This window comes from Dipodomys spectabilis, unplaced genomic scaffold (assembly GCF_019054845.1).
Source record: "Dipodomys spectabilis isolate Male_0828 unplaced genomic scaffold, ASM1905484v1 ptg000299l, whole genome shotgun sequence".
Classification (NCBI taxonomy): Eukaryota; Metazoa; Chordata; class Mammalia; order Rodentia; family Heteromyidae; genus Dipodomys; species Dipodomys spectabilis.
The window spans coordinates 1,436,126-1,455,384 of NW_024870976.1; the positions used below are offsets into that span (position 1 = coordinate 1,436,126).

General features: G+C 59.3%; 1 protein-coding gene across 1 annotated transcript in view; it reads right to left on the reverse strand.

Moving 5' to 3' along the window:
* Positions 1-516: 516 nt before the first annotated feature.
* Prdm16 (PR/SET domain 16) overlaps positions 517-19,259 on the reverse strand; it is a 302,219-nt gene continuing 283,476 nt past the window's right edge. The window contains exons 10-17 of the mRNA XM_042701904.1: positions 17,822-17,906; positions 15,336-15,505; positions 14,682-14,759; positions 8,809-8,978; positions 8,410-8,584; positions 5,153-5,389; positions 4,252-4,426; positions 517-2,976 (exon numbers count right to left, since the gene is read on the reverse strand). Of these exons, the coding sequence (XP_042557838.1) occupies positions 2,842-2,976; positions 4,252-4,426; positions 5,153-5,389; positions 8,410-8,584; positions 8,809-8,978; positions 14,682-14,759; positions 15,336-15,505; positions 17,822-17,906 (1,225 nt within the window). The 3' untranslated portion in view covers positions 517-2,841. The remainder of the gene's footprint in view (positions 2,977-4,251; positions 4,427-5,152; positions 5,390-8,409; positions 8,585-8,808; positions 8,979-14,681; positions 14,760-15,335; positions 15,506-17,821; positions 17,907-19,259) is intronic.

Genomic DNA, 19,259 nt, shown 5'->3' on the forward strand with positions numbered 1-19,259 from the left:
TGAGTGAGCAGAGCATGGAGGGGTCTGGTGCTGCCGAGGAAGAGGGAGGCAGGGAGGATCGGGCTCCCTGGTCTAGGGCTGAGTTGATTCAGTGTATAAGGATGCGCCAGCACAGGGAATAAGTGCTCTTTTCTTTTCTTTCTTTCTTTTTTGGTCAGGGAGTCCAAGGACGGAGTCCCCAAATATCAAGTGCCGGGGCCCGAGGGGCTGAATGTTCCGGATAATCTGGGTTCATTATCATCCTTACTAGGGGGCAAAAATATTCAGCTTAAAATATGCAGCCCAGGCTCTTGGCAGAAGGAGAGGAAAAGAATAAAAGAAGAAAGACTATTCAGGAAGTTTGGCCCCGAATGGCAGAATGGGCCCGAGAGGCCTCTACAGCCAAGCGGGACGCCCCCCCCCTCCTGGCTCCCCCCACTCCCCGTCTGCTCTACCGATGCCAGAAAGATTCGCCAGCCAGCCAAACATGTCCACCTTGGAGAAAGAGAGTCACCGCAAAAAGAAGCACACACCTTACTTGTTCGCAGCAGAAAGTGTATAATTGGGGTTTACAGAAACGGGCATTTGCATCTGAGGTTGACGTTGTACAAGGATCCCGCGTAGATCAGGAGGAAGGAAAAATTCTGTGCGTGGATCTGGCCTGCCTGTGCGGCTGAGGGGCTGCCCGGGCTTGGCAGAGCAAGGTGAATGGTTGGGTTTGCAAAATCTGACAAGGGGGCCAGCACCAGCTCTTCTGCACAGTGCTTCCTCTGCTCTGCCGTGAGCATCCTTCCGGTCTGTGCTCCTGGGGGGCACGGCTTCAGCACCAGCAGGGAGGGTGGGGGGTGCGGGGGGGAACCTTTGTCTTGCCCCAGCTTTGGGATTTCTCTGTGATCTGTGGGTTTGTGGTGTGTGCAGGGACTTCCCTCCTGGCCAGTCCCCAGTGCAAGCCAGGACTGCCGGACACTGCCAGAGACCGCTGGCTCTCGCCGGAAGTGGCCAGGCCGTGTGTGGGACACGCCTACTCGGACACTTCCTGTTGCTTCTGGGGAAAATGGGGGAGGAGATGTCTGTGGGGACAACAACCCAGCGCGGCTTTCGTTTGTTTGTTTTTAAGGGCAACTCAGGCAATTTCTTTTCTCCTTGGGACACTTGCTAGTTGTTTTTTTCTTCCAAACAATAAAAGAAATAAATAGAACACTTGTCTTAAATGCAAATGAAACTCAGATTTAACAAAAACAAATGATTGTCTGGTAAGAGGGCAGCACTGTAGCAGGGTTTGTTGGGGGGATGCAAGGGTTTTTGGCACATTTCAAAGCCTCCCCACTCCTTGGTTACCGGTCAAACAACACACAACCTTATCACATGGTTTTGGTCCTTCACCAGATACTTATATTAACATTATTTCTTCACAATAAGATGTCTAATGCCAAAAATACTGTTAAGGAAGAAATAAAATAAGAAAAGAAACGAATTAGAAAAAAAATTACAAGTTATATACAGATTAAGGTAAATTCCATTAGGGAAAAATATTATCTGAAATTGGCCCCTATGGGAATAATTTAAAGCCCATTCAAATGGAAAAGCGGATACCACCCGAGAGAGTGAGGCATCTGGGCCCTGGGCGGGCCCAGGCTGCGGCCTGCGCTCCTTGAAGTGGGTTTCCTGGGTTCATCTCTCCAGGAACGAAGAGCCCAAGCGGCAGCTGGGTGGTGGATCCGGAGTCTTAGGCACAGGTAGCGCTTGGCGTCCTGAAGTGTGGCCGGTATGCAGAGGTCACGGGAAGGACACTGAGCATCCGGGGGGAAGGGGGGGGTTCGGGGTGGTGTGAGTCTCGAGGCCCAGAGGCCCTGTCTTCAGAAGAACAGCAGCTGGAGCCAGCGTGGGAACAGCAGAGACGTGGACCGAGCGGAGGGGGACCACCAGGTGCTTGGAGGACCCGAGCCACAGGCTCCTGACTTCTCATACAATTGGGGGTGCTTGGGCGGGGTTCAGGGCGGGAGCGGGAGGCTGTGGAATCCTCTGTAGGCCACACGAGTGGACAGAAGCCTGACAGTCCAGCCTTGAGCCAGCCTGAAGCCAGGCCCACTCAGAACTCCACCCCCAACCCCCACAGAGTCCGCGTGGCACTCAAAAGAGTGGTCTGTGCCCCTCAGCCTGTCTTGGGAGCTCTGCGGTCACCTTGGCTGGTACAAATAGGGTCAGAGAGAGAAAACTCTCCAGTTTCTACAGTATAAAGGACGCACCCAAGCACGGGGCCAGGTGCCAGGCAGGCGTGGGTTCGCAAAGAAGCTGAAATCTCAAAGCAATGCAAAATTACTTTTAAAAAACAATTTTTGCAAGTCTCTCTCTCTCTCTCTTTTTTGATTTTTAAAAAATACTATTTTTAAAACCCACATGCTTAAATAGACTCTGTAAGTCATTAAGGGTTAACCAAAAGGGTTACTCTCGTAATTTTCATTATAAAAATTGTCGGCGCGATCTCTCTCCTTGGCGCATACCTGTGTCTTTGCATTTCCCTCCTTGATGCCACGCAGGTGCCCGCGAGCGGTGGGCAGGGTCCACCAGGCTGGAGAGCCCGTGGTGGCCTCGGGCAGCTCCTACGGTGGCAGGCGGACAGCGTGTGCTGGACCGGTGCAGAACAGTGTCCTCAAGACCAGGTCTGACAGTTGGCCAAGACCGATGACCGCTCCTGGGACTTTCAGGTGTGAGTTTTTCATCGGAAAGTGAGACTTGAACTACAGAGGGGCTGGGTGCTGAGTGACCGAACACAGGTGTCAGAGGCTCTCCCTGGCGTCGCCTCCATTCCCCCAAAAGCTGCTGCCCTGGCTTCCAACTCTGGCCCCGGGGCCTCCAGGCCTCTCAGAGGTGATTGATGGAGCTGAAGGCCCCGGACTCCGACGTGGCTCCTGGGATGTTCAACCAAGTGTCCAGCGAGCTCTGGGCGGGGACGTGGGGAGGCGCGTCTTCAGAGAGGGACAGCATCATTGCATATGCCTGGCGGGAGAGGACAGCACATGCACAAGTGAGCCCTGTCCCTGTGGGCAGGGCTGTGCCTCACCCGCTGCCCCAGCCCACTCAGCCTCACCCCATCCAGATGGCCTGGGAAAACACAGGTGCCAGAGAGGCCCTGCTGCCTCCTGGCCTGGGAGAGGGAGATGAGCCTGGCGGGCGCAGGGTCAGGAGAGGGCCACACCTCCTCACCAAAGTGAGTTCAAGACCTCCCTGCCCCGCCCTGTCTGGGACCTCCTTTGGTCTCTGCCATCCTCCAGTGGTCTCTCCATTCTCCCTGTTTTCTCTCCCTGGTGATCAGCAAAACACCCACTGGCAGATGTCTGGTCCGGGCGGGATCTTTGGACTCAGTAGAGGTTATTGCTAAGACCCATACTAAGTAGATTCCTGCCCTGCCTTGTGGGCATTGGACCCGAGGGTGCATGCCTGTGCTTGAGACTGCGGCGACACCACAGAGCCAACCCCAAGGTCAGATGCGCCACATTCGGGAGCTGGCGGAGTTATAATGGGATTGGAGGTGTCTGCTGGCCTTGGCCTGTCACAGGGCATGCTCCTGCTGGGGCCACCGGGTAGGAAGTGAGGTCTGGGGGCTGTGAGGAAGATCTTGAAGGTTGAGTACTGGGGAAGCCCAGTTCCAGTCTCTCCCCCCCCCCCCCGGCCCCCCGCCCTTACCCTAGCAAACACTGTGGACAGAATTAGTAATAGACAAAGACAGACATGCAGACGGCTTTTGCTGAGACTCAAGGGGTGGGGTTGTGCCCTCTGGGAGGCTGCGGGAGGGTGGGGGCAGGGGGAGACCCAGGCCTCTTAGAGGAGCAGAGGCCGGGTTCTGTGGTCCCCGCCTGGAAGGCAAGAACACAATCCTGGCTGACAGGTACCTGTGGGGAACAATGAGCCCTGGATGAGGAGCCTCTTCCAGGAAGAGTCCCGGCTGCCATTTGCCTGGCTCAGATCAGAATAGGGAAGACCCAGAGGCTGGGTGGGCTGGACTCTGCTCATGGATGCTCCCCGCTGGGGGTGGGGGGAGCGGAGGGAGACCCCCAGTCACACCTGTCTGCCTGTGGCAGGGCAGCACCACTGGGACATCTCTCTAGCCGGAGCAGGGGCGTGGGAGGAGGGGCACCCTGAGCTTCTCCCAGGCCTGAGCCAGCCGCAGCAGGAGGCCAGTGCTCGGGCTGTCCCTGGGTGAGCACCATGGTGGCCGCCTGCCCTCGGAGCCACGTGGAGATACACAGGGCGCAGGGCTCTGTGGGTACCTACCTGGTTCTTAGCCTGCCTGTACAGGGTCTGTTTTAAAGTCTCAGAATCTAAGGTGGAATTAAGCACATCTTTAACTTCAAATGCTTCCTCAGCTGCTCTGCGGAGGTCCAGCCCCTTCCCAAAGGTCGCCGTCGGCTCCAAAGCTAACAGACTGCCTCCTCGCTCCTCAACACACCTGCACCAAGGACCGGGAGAAGGGCCTGGGGTCAGCTGACTGGCCACTGGCCGCCTCTCTAGTGCCGCGCGGCCAGCCCTTGGCCCGCACGCACGCCGCAGGTCTCTACCAGCCGCATGCGCAGACAAGGAGACAGACACAGGGACACGCAGACAGACGTCTAGACGTGAAGCCACACGGAGGCGGAGGCAGATGCAGGGGGCGGGGAGGGGACCGAGGGCAGGGGCGAGGAGGGCATGCACCAGGCTCCCAGGCAGCAGGCAGGTGATTCAGTCTTAGGGACCCAGGGTTGGGAGCAGGCCTGGATTCTGAGACTTCAGGCAGTTTGGGAGGGGCTGTCTCCCCTCCCAGGACACAGAGGCCGGGGAGGTCATACGTGAGGTCATGTGTCTCGGGATGACCTCTCCTGGGAGCATCTCAGGCCGGCAGGGGAAGTGCCTCTGTCCTGTACCACCTCTGCCACCCTGGGTCCCCTGCCCTGCACCCACAGCCCTGCCAGAGGCTGAACCCCACTGCCCCGGGTGGAGAGGGCAGGGCATGGCTGTGTCCTGCTCAGCGGAGAAAACGTGTCTTCCCTTCTTCCCTCTGCTTCCAACCTCTAGATGCCCAAGGACGCTGACTCTGTCACCTGGCTCCGGCCTCCGGGCAGCAGTGGCTGCGGGGCCAGGGTGAGGCCAGGCTGGAGGAGGCAGGACACCCTGGTCACATCCCAGTTCCCACGCCCACCTTCGGGTGTGCTGGAAGCCCAGGGCCAGGGAGGCGGGCGGCTCTTCATCCTCCTCATCCTCGTAGACTCCCTGGGGCTCGGGGGTGGGGGACACCATGTCGTCCTGCGACTTCCCGGCCAGACTGTCATCATCCTCTTCCTCCAGCTCCTCCTCTTCCTCCTCTTCCACATCCTCTGGCTTCTCGCTGGCCAAGCCTGGACACTGCGGGTTGTCATCTAGATCCTGGGCCTCGGGCCTGAAATGACAGGGGAGGAGGGACGTGGTCAGGACAGGCTACAGTAGAGAGGCCACAGGTCCAGGCCTGCCCAAGGCCTATCATGAGGACCCCAGGAGAGTCATGGACACAGGGCTCCTGACAGCAAGGGCGGGGCTTGAGCTGCCTATCATCAGGCCTGCACCACCAGGAAGGGGCGGGCTTCCCAAGCCCAGGCCTGCCTACCTCAGGGGCCAGGATTCAGCAGCCTGGATTCAGCTTTTCTGCCTGGTTTGGGTTCCACTTTGTCAGTAAGGAGCAGCTGGGTGAGGGGTGTGGCTCTCATTTCCCTCAGTCATTGGAGGAGAGGGTTGGGGAGGGGGCTTGGAACTGGGCCCTGCACCCCTGCAGCCCCCCGGCGGGCGTCTGCTCAAGCACAGGACATGGAGAAGGGCTCCACGCTCACGGAGCCAGCCCCTGCGCCTCAGCCTTCCTCCGGGCTGACCCTGGTGGCACTGAGGCACTGTGGTCTCGGGGGAGCGGGGCGACATGAAGCCTGGCTCATGGCAGTGAAGAGACTCTGCTGGTGGGCCGTGCATTTGGAGGTTGCCTGTGCCCAAAGGGCTGAGCTGGGCAGAAGCCACTGCGGCACGGCTTGTGGATACCCGGGTGCCACTTGCTTGTCTTTCCACGTGGGAGCACTGGAGATGCAGGCGGCTGACTTGGTAGGCCTCGGGTCGGGGCATGCCCTGGTCCTCGGTCACCTGTGGAGGTGGTGGGCTCACAGCAGGAGCCTCTGGTGTGCATGCCCATCTCCCTGGGCTGGGCGGGGGGCTTGGAGCTGGCTGCGATGGGTCTCTCCCTCCCTGAGCGGGGGTGGGGGGCTTGAGGGCGTAGGAACTCAGCCCTCACAGTCTGCTCCGAAGGCAGGTTGGGACCGGGCGGGTAGACAGCCCGGCCCGGGGCTTGATCACGCCCACCAGCTGCCAGGTGTGGACAAGTCATGCCTGCTGGGCAGTCCTGAGCAGATATAGATAGAGTCTAGTTGGGAGCAGGCCACATTCTGGGCTTTGCTGTCTGGTCCCTCTGCACAGACGTGGTGCCCAGGGTGTGTGGCAGGAATAGTCCCTGTGGGCTGGAGTCCACTTTGCATAGGACAGCCACGCCAGAGGGAACACGCCAGTGTCCAGCTTCTCACAGGACAACTGCCCTGGCGGGAACATGCCAGCCTCCTGCACGGCTTGCAGTGGTAGGAACTGGTGCTCAAGCCAGCGAAGGCAGCCTGAGGTCAGAGGCTGGCAGGCCTGGCTCTGGGTGGCATAGAGGAAGCGTCTCCAGCTCCCGGTGTCCCCCAAAGCCCTCCGGGCTCCTTGCTACATGCACACGTGCCACCTCCGCTTCACCTGTGTGCACACGTGTGCACAGGCTTCTGTCCATCTCCATCTCTCCCATTTTTTTGGATGGCCCCTGATCATGCTAGAACCTTGTCACAACCTGGTGGCCCCTTTGGAGACCCTGTTCTCTAACGGTTGCAATCTGAGGCCTGGGGGGAGGGCTTACCAGGGGGCTTTAGGGTACACTTCATCCGGGGACTTGTGGGTGTGGGGCCAGGAGTCCTGGCAGACCTCACTGCCAAGGAAAGGACCCAGGACTGAAGATCAGATGATGTTGGCACTGCCACCCATGGGCTGCCAGGGTCATCCATGTTCTCGCTTACGACAGTGCCTGGGGCCCTCTGGGGCCATTCCCAGTGTGGGCCAGGGCCGGGAAGGTGGCTTAGTGGTAGAGTGCTCGCCTAGCATGCATGAAGCCTTGGGTTGTAGTCCTCAGTACCACATACACAGAAAAAGCCAGAAGTGGTGCTGGGGCTCAAGTGGTAGAGCGCTAGCCTTGAGCACAGAGAGGCTCAGGGACAGAGCCCAGGCCCTGAGTAGAGTAGCGAGGGGCCGCAGGAGAGAGCACTTAGTCAGGGCCACAGATTGAGGACTAGGAGGCAGAGACAGCGAAATGCTTTGTCATGATTGCTTGCATAGATCTTCCTAGATGCACACTGAACATATGACGTTTATGCACACACAAGCACCCCCACACATCTGCACACTAAGAGCCACGTTGTACACATGTTGTATACATGGATGTGCTTATGCACGCATGTAGGCACACATTACACACACATAGGCACCTGAGTCCACACACATGCTATACAATGCACACATGAAAACACATGAAGTTACACACATGTATGCACATGTGTACACGGATGCACGTGGCTAGGTACACATGTATGTGTGCAAAGGCGGTCTCTGACACAGTAATTCTATTCAGGATTTTCTCGACTTGATGGCGATGTGAAAGCAACACACCTTTGGGAGGAGCTGCACTTGGCTTTTAGATTTTCCTCTTTCCCAGGTACAGGCAGAAGCAGGGAGTCAAAGCTCTTTGCCACCCTTACCCCGTACCCCCAATTCCAAAGAGGAGACAGCCACCCTCCACAGAGGGTGTTGTCAGATTCCTGGAGAATTACAGGAGATAGTCATCACCGTGCTATAAAGCAGGCTTTGTGGAGATGCTGTGTCTGGCTTGGGTGAGGCGTGCTCTGAGCATGTCCAGGGCTAGGTGCTCTGAACATGTCCAGGGCAGCCTCTGCGGTGATGGAGGTGGCTGTGTTAGGTGTGAAGAACGCAGGTTTGGGCAGCATTTTCCCCTGCTGATGAGTTTGTTGGGACCTGCTCCATGTTGGGGTTCAGGGCCAGGCTGGGCTGGTGCAGGAGCCCACAGTTGTCTGTGTCTGTGTGCACGTCTGGAGGTGTGGGCCTGTCCAGCCTAGGCCTCAGTCTATGTGTCACCGAAGTAGGACACCCAAGGCTCCGTGCGTCCCCTGGCTGCAGAGGGCTGGCAAGAACCACCCTCTCTAGCTGGAGAAACTGAGGCGGGCAGGGGGAGCAGGGGGCCTGGTCTGCCATGGGGCCTGGTGTCCGTCAGGGTGCCTGTGTGCCCGTCTGGCCCCGCGGGCGGCCCAGTCGAGCGCTGCCCGCCCAGCCTGCACCGTGGTCTGCTCTCACCTTTTGTCCGTACGCGTCGAGGCCTGGCTCATCTCACTGTTGGCGATAAAGTTCCTGATCTCAGAGAAATAAGAGTCTTCCTTCTCGTCTAAAAGTGCGTGGTTGTCGGACTCAGAGGTGGGGGACGAGGCGCTGGTGCCCAGGTGGTTCGTGAGGACGCCCGCGTGCTGGCTCACTGTGGGCAGGGTGGGGGTCAGGAGAACTCAGGGGAGCCCCGACCCCAGGCCCGGCCTGCACTTGGCCTGCTCTCCGAGAGCCACTTCTTAGGGAGAACCAAGAGTGGTTTGAGGGGCGAATCTGCCCACAGTCCTCTGGCCGCCTAACTCCCTCTCCTCCTCCCAGCCCTGCAGGCTCCCTCCATCCCTCCCCCTGCTCCCCGCCCCTCCCCACCCCACCCACCTGGCGTGCCCTCGTGCTCATGCTTCTTCAGGTGTCTGTCCAGGTTGGTCTGCTGGCCGAAGCAGCGGTTGCACAGGTGGCACTTGAAGGGCTTCTCCTTGTTGTGAATGTTGCGCACGTGCCGCTGCAGGTTGGAGGAGATGCTGAAGGAGCGGTCGCAGTACTTGCACCTGGAACACAGGCATGCCTCACCTCAGAGAAGCCCAGGGTGGGAGGAAGGCCCAGCCTCCATCCCCAGCGGCCTCGGAACCATGACCCGAGGGCCTAGAAGCGTGCTGGGGAAGCCGCCCCCTGGAGATAATCAACCTGAAGAAGCAGGGCCTGGCCACCTGCGCCCCGGATCTGGCGGAGAGACCCCCACCCCCTGGATTCTCACTTTTGTCTGGGCCTGGGCCTGGCTGGTAGGTGCACCGTCCAAGGTGCCATGCTCCTGGCGGCCTCAAGAGGGCGCCATCGCACCATAGAGAGATGCTGAGATGACAGGTCCTTTACTGCGATAGGCCGGTACCGGGAAGCCCTGGCCCGTCCCCAGCCCACAGCATAGTGGGGCTACAGGAAGGCCCTGTCTCACTTGGGAGCCCAACATGACAATCCTGTAACATTCTCCACGGCCCTGCGGGTGAGGTGGAGGCTCCTGAGCCTCACTGCCTCTTTCAGGCACGGTCAGCTCCAGGGAGCCAGGGTTCCAGTCCTGTCGCCTCTGTGTAGACAGGACCTCACCGGCCAGGACAGGATGCCAGTCCTGCGCCTCCCAAACTCGTCAGCAGAAGGCGCTTCACTGCTGGAACTGCAGAGGGCCCAGCCGCGTGAATGGTCTGCCCCATCCATGCACAGACCCTTGCGCCACTTCCGGCTTTTTGCTAGTTCATGGAGATAAGAGTCTCACAGACTTTCCTGCCTGGGCTGCCTTTGAACTGTGATCCTCAGATCTCAGCCTCCTGAGCAGCGAGGATTTCAGGCGTGAGCCACTGGTGCCCGGCTGGACTGCCTGTGTGTTTGTGTTTGGAACATGATCTCTGCTACACCCATAGCTCAACACTTAGGAGACCCAAGGTTCAGGTCACGTCTTTTGAGAACTAGGGTCTATGCTGAGAGCCCCCGTGGGGCAAGGAAGTGTGTGTGTGTGAGTGTGTGTGTGTGCGTGTGTGTGTGTGCGCGTGTGTGTGTGTGTGCGTGTGTGTGCATGTGTGCGTGTGTGCGTGTGTGTGTGTGTGCGCGTGTGTGCGTGCGTGTGTGTGCACGTGTGTGCGTGTGCGTGTATGCGTGTGTGCGCGTGTGTGCGTGTGTGTGTGCACGCGTGTGTGCGCGTGTGTGTGCGTGTGTGTGTGCGTGTGTGTGTGTGTGCGTGTGCGTGTGTGTGCGTGCGTGTGTGTGCGTGCGTGTGTGCGTGTGTGTGTGTGTGCGTGCGTGTGTGTGTGTGTGCGCGTGCGTGTGTGTGCGTGCGTGTGTGTGTGTGTGTGTGTGTGTGTGTGTGTGTGATGGCTCATGCCTACCCCGAGTGGGCGCTGCTGCTCTAAATACAGCAGCCTCACATCCCACAGGGCAAGGCCTCCCCCAACCCTGAATTGGAGCTGGAGATGCCAGCAAGGAGACTGGTCACGAGTGTTTGTCACATGGTGGGGACGGCCCGAGGACACTCGGGGCACAGAGTAGAGGGCGGTGAGGAGTGGCTTTCACAGCTCTGTGTGTCCCAGAAACTGACAGTGGAGGCCAGAGGCCGGCGCAGTCACCGCCCGGGCCGCTGCGGGACATGCCACCCCTCCCCTGCCAGGACCGTGGGGTTCCCAGGCTAAGCCTTGGGCTCTCAGCGCCCGCAAGTCCCCTGTCTGCAAGCTGCGCTGCCTCGCAGCTCCTGCGGCACTTTCCAGGCTCGTTCCGGAAGTCCTGCAGCCTCCAGACAAAGGCCCCTAGGGAGGGAGCTTCCCCTCAAGTCCCAGGCAGTTCTAGGCTCAAGAGTGTCCCCAGAGCATCAGGCTCTGTTACAGCCTTTCCACCGGCAGCCCCGGGATCTTCCTGTCCCCAGGTACCATTGGGAGGCCCTCCCTGGAGGCAGGTGTGTGTGTGTGAGTGTGTGTGTGTGTGTGTGCGCGCGCGTGTGCGCATGTGCATGCTGGTTCTCTCAACCTGAGCCATCGCAGTTAGACACATGCAGGTGGTGGCTTGCGCTGCTCAGCGCTGGCCTGAGATGCTTGGCTCCCAGGGTTTCTACACACCAGCCCCAGAGGAGGAAGGCCACACCCCACAGGGCCCTCTGCCCTCAGTGTCCTCACAGATACAGACACCCCAGCAGTGCCAGGCTCCCTGCATCCTGCTCTTTGGGGGTGATCACTCAGGAAGGAAAAGTTGATTTGCACCCGCAGAGAAAGCCAGGTCTGGACGCTCACTGGACCAGCTCGGGGCTGACCCTGGGCACGGGAGAGCCTCTTGGGACTGCCTGCGGCGGGCTTGGGAGACAGGAAGGAGGAGCCCGGGACGGTGTGGATGCTGGTGTGGGCCATGGGCCTGTGCGCAGCCCTGGGGTGGGGTGCTGGTGTGGGCTGTGTGTCTGTGCGCAGCCCTGGGCGGGAGGGGCTGTGAGTCCTGCCTGGCTGCAGAGTCCGGACTGTGGCCTCTCCTGGTTCTAATCCAAATAACGGCCCAGGCAGACGTCCACTTGAAATATAGGGGAGCAGCGAGCTTAGGGCTGTGAGGGGCCAGAGTTGGCCCAGCAGCTGGGCTCTGCGCCGTGGAGAGGTGGACAGGCAGCTGGGGAAATTTATAGCCACACAGCATAGAGTAACACGCCACAGAGCTCACAGGAGTGGGAAGGAAAGGCCGGGCACACTGGGAGCCAGGACGTACGGGACCGGGGAGGAGGAGCCGGGCACCTGCTGGGGCCCAGAGCGGCACGGCCACCATCAGGGAAGAACTGAAAGTGAAGGAGGAAACAGAGCAAGGAGGCCAGGCGCTGCGGCTCACGCCTGTAATGCTAAGCTACACAGGAGGCGGAGACCCGGAAGGTCACAGTTCCAAAGCCAGCCCAGGCAGAGAAGCCTGCAAGATTCCATCTGCACAATGATTAAAAAGCAAGGTTAGAGGCATGGTTCAAGTCGTAGCATGCCAGTGGAGCAAGTCCTGCTCCACCCCCAGTAAAGCACAAGGCCCAGAGTTCAAATCTTGGTACTAGGGGCAGAGGGGGAAGGGAGAGAGAGAGAGAGAGAGAGAGGGAGAGAGAGAGAGAGAGAGAGAGAGAGAGAGAGAGAGAGAGAGAGAGAGAGGGAGGGAGAGAGAGGAAGAGAGAGGGAGAGAGAGGGAGAGAGAGGGAGAGAGAGAGAGAGAGGGAGAGAGAGGGAGAGAGAGGGAGAGGGAGAGGGAGAGAGAGGGAGAGAGAGAGAGAGAGGGAGGGAAGGAGAGGGAGAGGGACATCCATGGCTCATGCCTTTGTTCCTAGCTATTCAAGAGACTGAGATCTGAGGATCATGGTGTAAAGCCACCCCAGAAAAGGAAAGTAAGTCTGTGAGACTCTTATCCCCAATTAACCAGAAAAAAAAAGAAGAAGAAGCAGCTGGAAGGAGAGAGAGGAGAGAGGGTGGGGAGAGAGAGACTTTTAAAACTTAGCATTGAAAATAAAGACAGAAGACACGTAGGGATGCCTTGTAACCCTACTAAGGGGATAAGGGAAATTGTCTTTCCTGGCAGATTGCAGGACAAGAGTCTGGGAGGAGATGGAGGACACGCTGAGGTGGGCCCCTCAGACGTGGGTGCCCACGAGGTGCCCAGGCCGGCCATAAGGGCTCCCATCCAGGCAAGACACAGGTGCCCCTTGGCCGCAGTCAGGGTGATCTCAGCATGGCCGGGAGGAAGAACGTTGGGACACAGCCCCTGTGCGCCCAACGCCATCTTGACAGCTCTCTGAGCCAAAGCCCAGCAAGCCTACTTGCTGGAGTTTCAGGAAATAAGACGATGACACCATCGACACCTTTGCTCAGACTCCGGGTTGGGGGAAAGCTGGGAGCTATAAGACTGCTTCCTGGCTGGAACAGACGGGAAGGTGGCCTTTCCTCTGGGAATGACGCCCCCATCCCCATGCTGGCACTGTTAGGGTACTGAAACACATTCTGAATGATTTAGATAAGAAGGCAAGGGTTTAAAGGGAAGAACCTTCCAGCGCCCTCAGGTTTGATGAGCTGATGGTTCAAGGATCGTTTTTTTCCTGGGGGCCTGGACTCTACAGGGTGCACACCTACACGGAGGTGCACATGTGCACACACAGAGTGGGCGTCCGTGTGGACGCTGGCACCAGGCAGTGCTCACACTGGGCAGGGTGGGGCCAAGTGTGTCTTGGTGGGCCTGTCTTGTGCGGGGGGTTCCAGGATGGACTTGGTATTTTCTTCTTCCAACTTGAAATCTTCTATGATCAAAGCAAGCCCAGAAACCACCAGCAGTACCAGCGAGAAACAGCATGCTCCCACCCCTCCGCCTTGAGCCAGATAAAGTCAGGATTTGCAACACAAACTTGCAAAGCAATTATTGTTACCAAAGTCGAAACTCACAGATTGGAGAGAGCAAAAGAAATCAATGATAATTAAATTCTTCTATAAACACGGCTGGCCCCTCTGGGGGCTCTTCGCATGCCACACTGTCCGGAAGTCGGCTCTCATTACAGAAAAAACACACGGCTTGTTTTCTGGGAGGGGACCAGACCAAATAAATCTTTGTGTTGCTAGCCTTTGTTAAGTTGTAAGTCACTATTTTTGGAAGGCGGGCAAGGGGGTGGGGGCTGTGTGTGGAACGGGAAGGCTGGGAGCCGGAGGATCTGTCACTGTCGCGGCCCTTTGCGGTGGTGTATGTGCTGTTTACCTGAATGGGGTTTGGGGACCGCCTCCCTCCCCGGGGACGGTCACAGATGGAATTTCCAGGGCCTGTATCCTCATGCGGTCATTCCCTAGCGATGCCAGCTCTGCACGGACACAGTACAGAAATCTAATTTCAACGTGAAATCAAGCCAAACCCTGTCTCCAAAGCCTCGGAAGATCAGGCACACCCCAGAAGGTGTTACTAAACTGGTCCTGGCAGAGACACGGTCGCTCCCTGCTGCATTGGGGCGACAATCGCCTGAGCTATTTGAAAAGCTCACTCCCTGGGTGGGTGCCTGGCAGCCTCGGGAAGTCAGGCCCTCACCGGTGGCCCTCTCCTGTCCCGTAGAGAACCCGGACACAAATCGGACAGGGACCCGGGCTGGGCTGCAGGGGAAGGGGGCAGTGACGCACGGGAATCTCTGAGCTCAGGAGCCTCATCTTTGGGGTGGAGATGTCCAGACTCACTGGAAGGCTACTGGGAACCCCAAGTTCAATGGCACACACATGCTGAGATGCTATGCAGCTCCTCTGAGAAAGGAGTATGGTGGTAACAGATGCTTGGCTCCCCCTGGCGCCCTGAGCAAACTCCCCATGACTTGCTAAGGCAGGGATGGAAACCCACAGCTGCTGATCATTCCTGCGCCCATCCACGGTCCCTGTGAGGAGAGCCACGTCAGGCGGGGGCTGGAGAGGTGGAGGCTCTCCAGAGCGCTCCAGCTCCCTTTGGGGCCTGCCTTCAGGTAGAACCTGCCTCTGATGACACCTGGTGGCAGGGGGAAAGTTGCTCCCCTCCTCTTCTGTGAGCATTTTAGGAGCCTTCTAGAAGCTTCCAAGACAGTGCTTCTACAACATTCCAGAAGGTAGGCAGTGGTGGGATCAGGAGGGAGAGGTCCCGAGTCCCTCCAGGAGAGCACTGACTCCTTTCACTGACCCTCTGGGGGCCACAGTCCGTGGGGTGTCAGAATCAGAGTGTGAAGCTGAATCCCAGCCCCGGCTGAAGCCTGGCAACCCCGCCCCCAGCCAGGCTGGCCGTACCTGTATGGCTGCTCCCCGGTGTGCGTCCGCAGGTGCCTTGTGAGATTTGCTGATCGGGGGAAGATCTTGCCACAGTACCTAGCAAGGAGGGAGTTTTTAGGGTTTAGGTGACCCACAGTCCTCTCCCAGTGTGCTCCCCGGCCAGCACCCCACGCAGAGACTCGTCCTGGGGAAGGACTCACCCCAGCGTGTGGGTTGTCAGTGTGTCAGTGTCTCTTGGCCCTGATCCCAGCCCCAGACTTCGAGAGAGGCTCAGCGGGGGGTGGGGGGGTGGGGGGAGGGGAAGGAACCTTGTAGATGGTCCAGGCCTGCGCTAGGGGCATCAGAGCTGCAGTCCCGGGGCAGGCTGGGACCAGCTCAGACAGGACAGGAAGTGTCCTCTTAGCACCATGGCCAATGGCAGAAGCTATGGGGTTGGGTTCATAGTCTCCTGAAGAAATACGGTAAGCACTGACCCAAAGCCCAGCTGGATTCCGGGCTGGGCTGAGGCTGCGTCTAGGGCTCATTTGAACCCAGCTAGGTGGGGGGTTCAGGGGCATAGCCCGGGGGACCTCAGACCGGTGCTGAGGTCACGGCCAGGAAGCTTTCGGAAGCCTAACTCCGAAGCGCTGCGGGCCCTCCCGGCCAACACCCCAGGGGCGTGCAGGTCCTCACCTGCACGTGTACCGCTCCTTGCCCTTCCTGAGGATGGGGTCTGAGAGCGTCGGGGGTGGGGACCGGAAGTTGAAGGCGTGGTGGGGCAGGGGCTGCAGGGAGCTGCCCGAGTCGGCTTTCATGGCGGCGAAGCTCTCGAGCTTTTCCGTCATGGTTTCGATGGCTGACATCTAGCACGAGAGAGGGCGGGGGTCAAAGGTCAGAGGGCGATTCTGTCTTCAGGGCGTGGACAGCTACCCTCGGGGCCATCTCCATTCTTTACGGCGGAGAGTGTCCACCTGTGGCCCTCTGGTGGCCCTTGGAGCCCAGGGCTCTGGGAGTGATTAGTACCAGCCCTCACACCAGGAGCTTGTTAATTCATGGTGGAACATGGGCTCCGGCTGCCCACAGGTGGAAAAAGCCACAGGGTCCCAGCTAGCCAGCCCTAGCCACGGAGGCCTCGGCCTTTCTCAGAGTGCACAGTACGTCCATCTGGGACTGACTTAGGACATGGCTGTCTAAGGGACGCTGCTGGCAGGGGATGGGGCTTTGCTCTAATGGCAAATATATTTGTTATTTGGAGACAACGGGGTGCAATGAAAACACCTGAAAGCATTTGCTGAGCCCAAGTTGTACTTAGGCACCATGGCAAAGCCCCTCCCCCGGCCCGCCCCAAACCCTGGCTGCTGCCCCTCCCCTGCCCAGCTCAGGCTGGTGGGATCTGGGTTCCACCCCACCAGTGCGGCCCCATGGCACACAGGCGCTAACCATCCCCGCTGGCAGACCAACGGAAGCCACTTGCTCTCTTGGCCACTGTCCAGCCCAGATGGGCTCCCAGTGTGGAACTGGGGCTCCAGGCTCAGAGACTGACTGCGGCTCACCTGCCTGTGGGCCTGTGCACTAGCCTAGAACACGAGATTCCCCTGGCCCCCGGGATTAATGAGGTCTGGGCCCTGGCAGACCTCTGGCCTGCCCCATCCTGCACCCAGAGGACCGCACGCCTGCATGTGAGGCTCAAGGGCCGAAGGGTCAGAGGATGGGCACCCGCTGGCCCAGGCCCAGGCCTCTTCACAGTACAGTAGTGACCTCTGGGCTTTCGAGAGCCCCGTAGTCATCAGGAGCATTCTGCCCGAGTACAAGCCCAACCCTGGACCGTTGAATTTGGTGACCTATTAGTCATGGCTCCCCTGCCCCTTCCTCCTGGCCCTCAGCCACAGGGGCAGCCATAGGGGTGGCAGGACCATGGGAGGAGTAGGCAGGAGAGACAATGGGCAGCCGGCCCCCCACCGGCCAAGCCTCTCTTCCTCGGCCTGGGTGGGTCCGGCCTGGCTGGCCTGCTCTGCCCGATCAGATATTCCTGCGGCCTCCCCACACAAACACAAACACAGGATGCGCCTGGCGGGCCTGGCGGCTTTTTCCAGCCCATCCAAGGAAAATCAGGGGAAGTTATTAACCAAACTTGAGGCCCAGCGGGACAATGGGAGGCACTAAGTTTAGCTGTGAACTCAGCCAGGGCCCAGGTTTCACGGACCAGGGTTCGTGGAGCCGGGAAGCGTCCAGGAGAACAATGGGTGGTGTGGGCTGGTGGGTGGGTGAGGGGGACGCAGGGCCAGAAGCTGGCGGCTCTGTGGAGAGCTGGGCATAGCACACAGGACACCTGTCAGACTGCCCTGCCCTGTGCCCAGCCCCCAGAGCACGCAGCCCGGGCAATAGGCTGGGGTCGCTGTCAGCTGGCCAGGTCTGGAACCCACACCTAGGAGGGGACCTTTCCCGTTCCACCAAGCTCCCTTTGAGTGGCCTAGCCTTCCTTTTTACCCCTGCCTATCCTGCCCCTACCCCTGCCTTCTCCATGTTGGCTCATCCTCTCTCTCTCTCTCTCTCTCTCTCGCTCTCGCTCACTCGCTTTGGTTGGTCATGGGGCTTGAATTCTGGACCTGGGTGCTGTCCCTTAGCTCTTCAGCTCAAGGCGAGTGCTCTACCACTTGAGCCACAGCGCCACTTCTGGTTTTCTGGTGGTTCATTGGTGATAAGAATCTCATGGACTTTGCCGCCTGGGCTGGCTTTGAACCGTGATCCTCAGATCTCAGCCTCCTGAGTAGCTAGGATGACAGGTGTGAGCCACCAGCGCTCAGCATCTTCTTTCTCTTGATTTAAACATTCTCAAGGGCTACACACCCAGGAAGACCAGTTGCGAACTGGTGTTGTCTTGGTTGGGTGGGGTCTGTTCCCAGTGTTCAAGATTCTGGGCTCCACCCCAGCTCTGCCTGCCCGTGGCTGAGTGGAGGCCATTCCCTCTTGGGCCCTAGAGCGCATATACCCCCTTGGGCATGGTGCCCAGCCCAGGAGGCCCCTGGAGGGGAATCCCGCGGGGATTCCTCCTTCCCCGGCCTCTCTGGCCTTGTAGCGAGGTGTGGAGTCCCACCGGGAAGGGTGACAGACGCCGAGGCCGGGAGACGGCCCGGTGGGGCCCCCAGACACAGGCTGCCCGGCGCACGCCTGGTTCTTACCTGCGGGTGGAAAAGAAGCGGCGAGGGCCGCAGGTACTTCTCCTTGAGCACTCCCATGGGGTCCGCCACCTTCCGCTTTTCTACCCTGCTGGACGGCAACACAGAGGGTTACGTACCTGCCGAACCTCCCGGCCACCCGTCCGTCCAGGGCAGGCCCCTGGCCAGCTCAGGGGCGCCCACGGCTGCCCTGCCTCCTGCCGCCCGAGTCCTCGCGGGCCGTGGGGCTGGCCTGGGCTGCCAGCCCCACCCCCGCTCCACTCCCTCACTGCACACATTCAAGGCCCCCCCCCCCCCCCGTGCCCCTGCAACAGTTGTCAGCCCCCATGCCTGTCACAAAATGCTCAGGGCTAGAATCTAGAACATTCTCTGAAGATCCCATGGGCAGCAACTTCGTGGGCTGGTCAGCCTTGGGGGGGCGGGATGAGGTGGGGGGAGAGCCTGTGGGGTCCCTGGCTTATCCACAGGCTCTGTGTGGAACATTCTGGATGCTTAATGACTATATCCCGACTTTCCTGTCTCACCTTGTCCTGGTCTTGGGGATCTCTGCCTGCCTCTGTGTGTGTGTGTGTGTGTGTGTGTGTGTGTGTGTGTGTGTGTGTGTGTGTGTGTGTGTGTTTTCCCGTCAGTCCTGGGGCTTGAACTCTGGGCCTGGGCGCTGTCTCTTGGCACTTCAGCTCAAGGCTGAAGCCACTGCACCACTTCCGGTTTTCTGGTGGTTCCTTGGCGATAAGAGTCCTGCCTGCACTGGCTTTGAACCTCGATCCTCAGATCTCAGCCTCCTGAGTAGCTAGGATGACAGGTGTGAGCCACGGGTGCCTGGCTCGTCTTTGTTGATAAATGTGAATGATTGGTGTGCTTCACGAGGGACCCCCTGTAGCAGTCAGGGGGTCTCTTCCTCCATGCCACCAGAAATTGCACTTCAAGAATCTTCCCGGAGGACCAGGGACAACTTCATGAGATGAACTTTGCCGGTGAGTGGAGGTAGAGGAGAGGCATTGCCCACCGACCCTCCTCTGCTTCACCCTCTGCCTCCGCCTCAGGCCCTGGGGTGGGCGGATGCAGGGGGCGGGGCTGAATCCCTGAGCCCCCGTCCTGCCACCTCCCTGCAGATACTCAGAACAAGCCGCATCTCGAGTGCTCACTGGAGTCCTACGTGTGTCCGCTCACCCACCCCAGCTCGGACGCCGCTTTTCCCAGGCCTCCAGGGCAGAGCAGGCCAGGCCAGGGAGGGGGCAGCAGGGAGACCCAGCAACCCCCACAGGATGACATCCCACCCCAGCTCCAGCTCGGCTTCGCTGCCTGCCTCTCCCTAACCTTGTGCCCCCCCTCCGACCAAGGCCAGTGCCCCCCACTGACTGCAGTGGACGTGCGCTTTGTACCCTGGTTCCTACTTGGTCACCAGAGGCCTGCATCCTGACGGGTGCAGAAGGACCCGCGG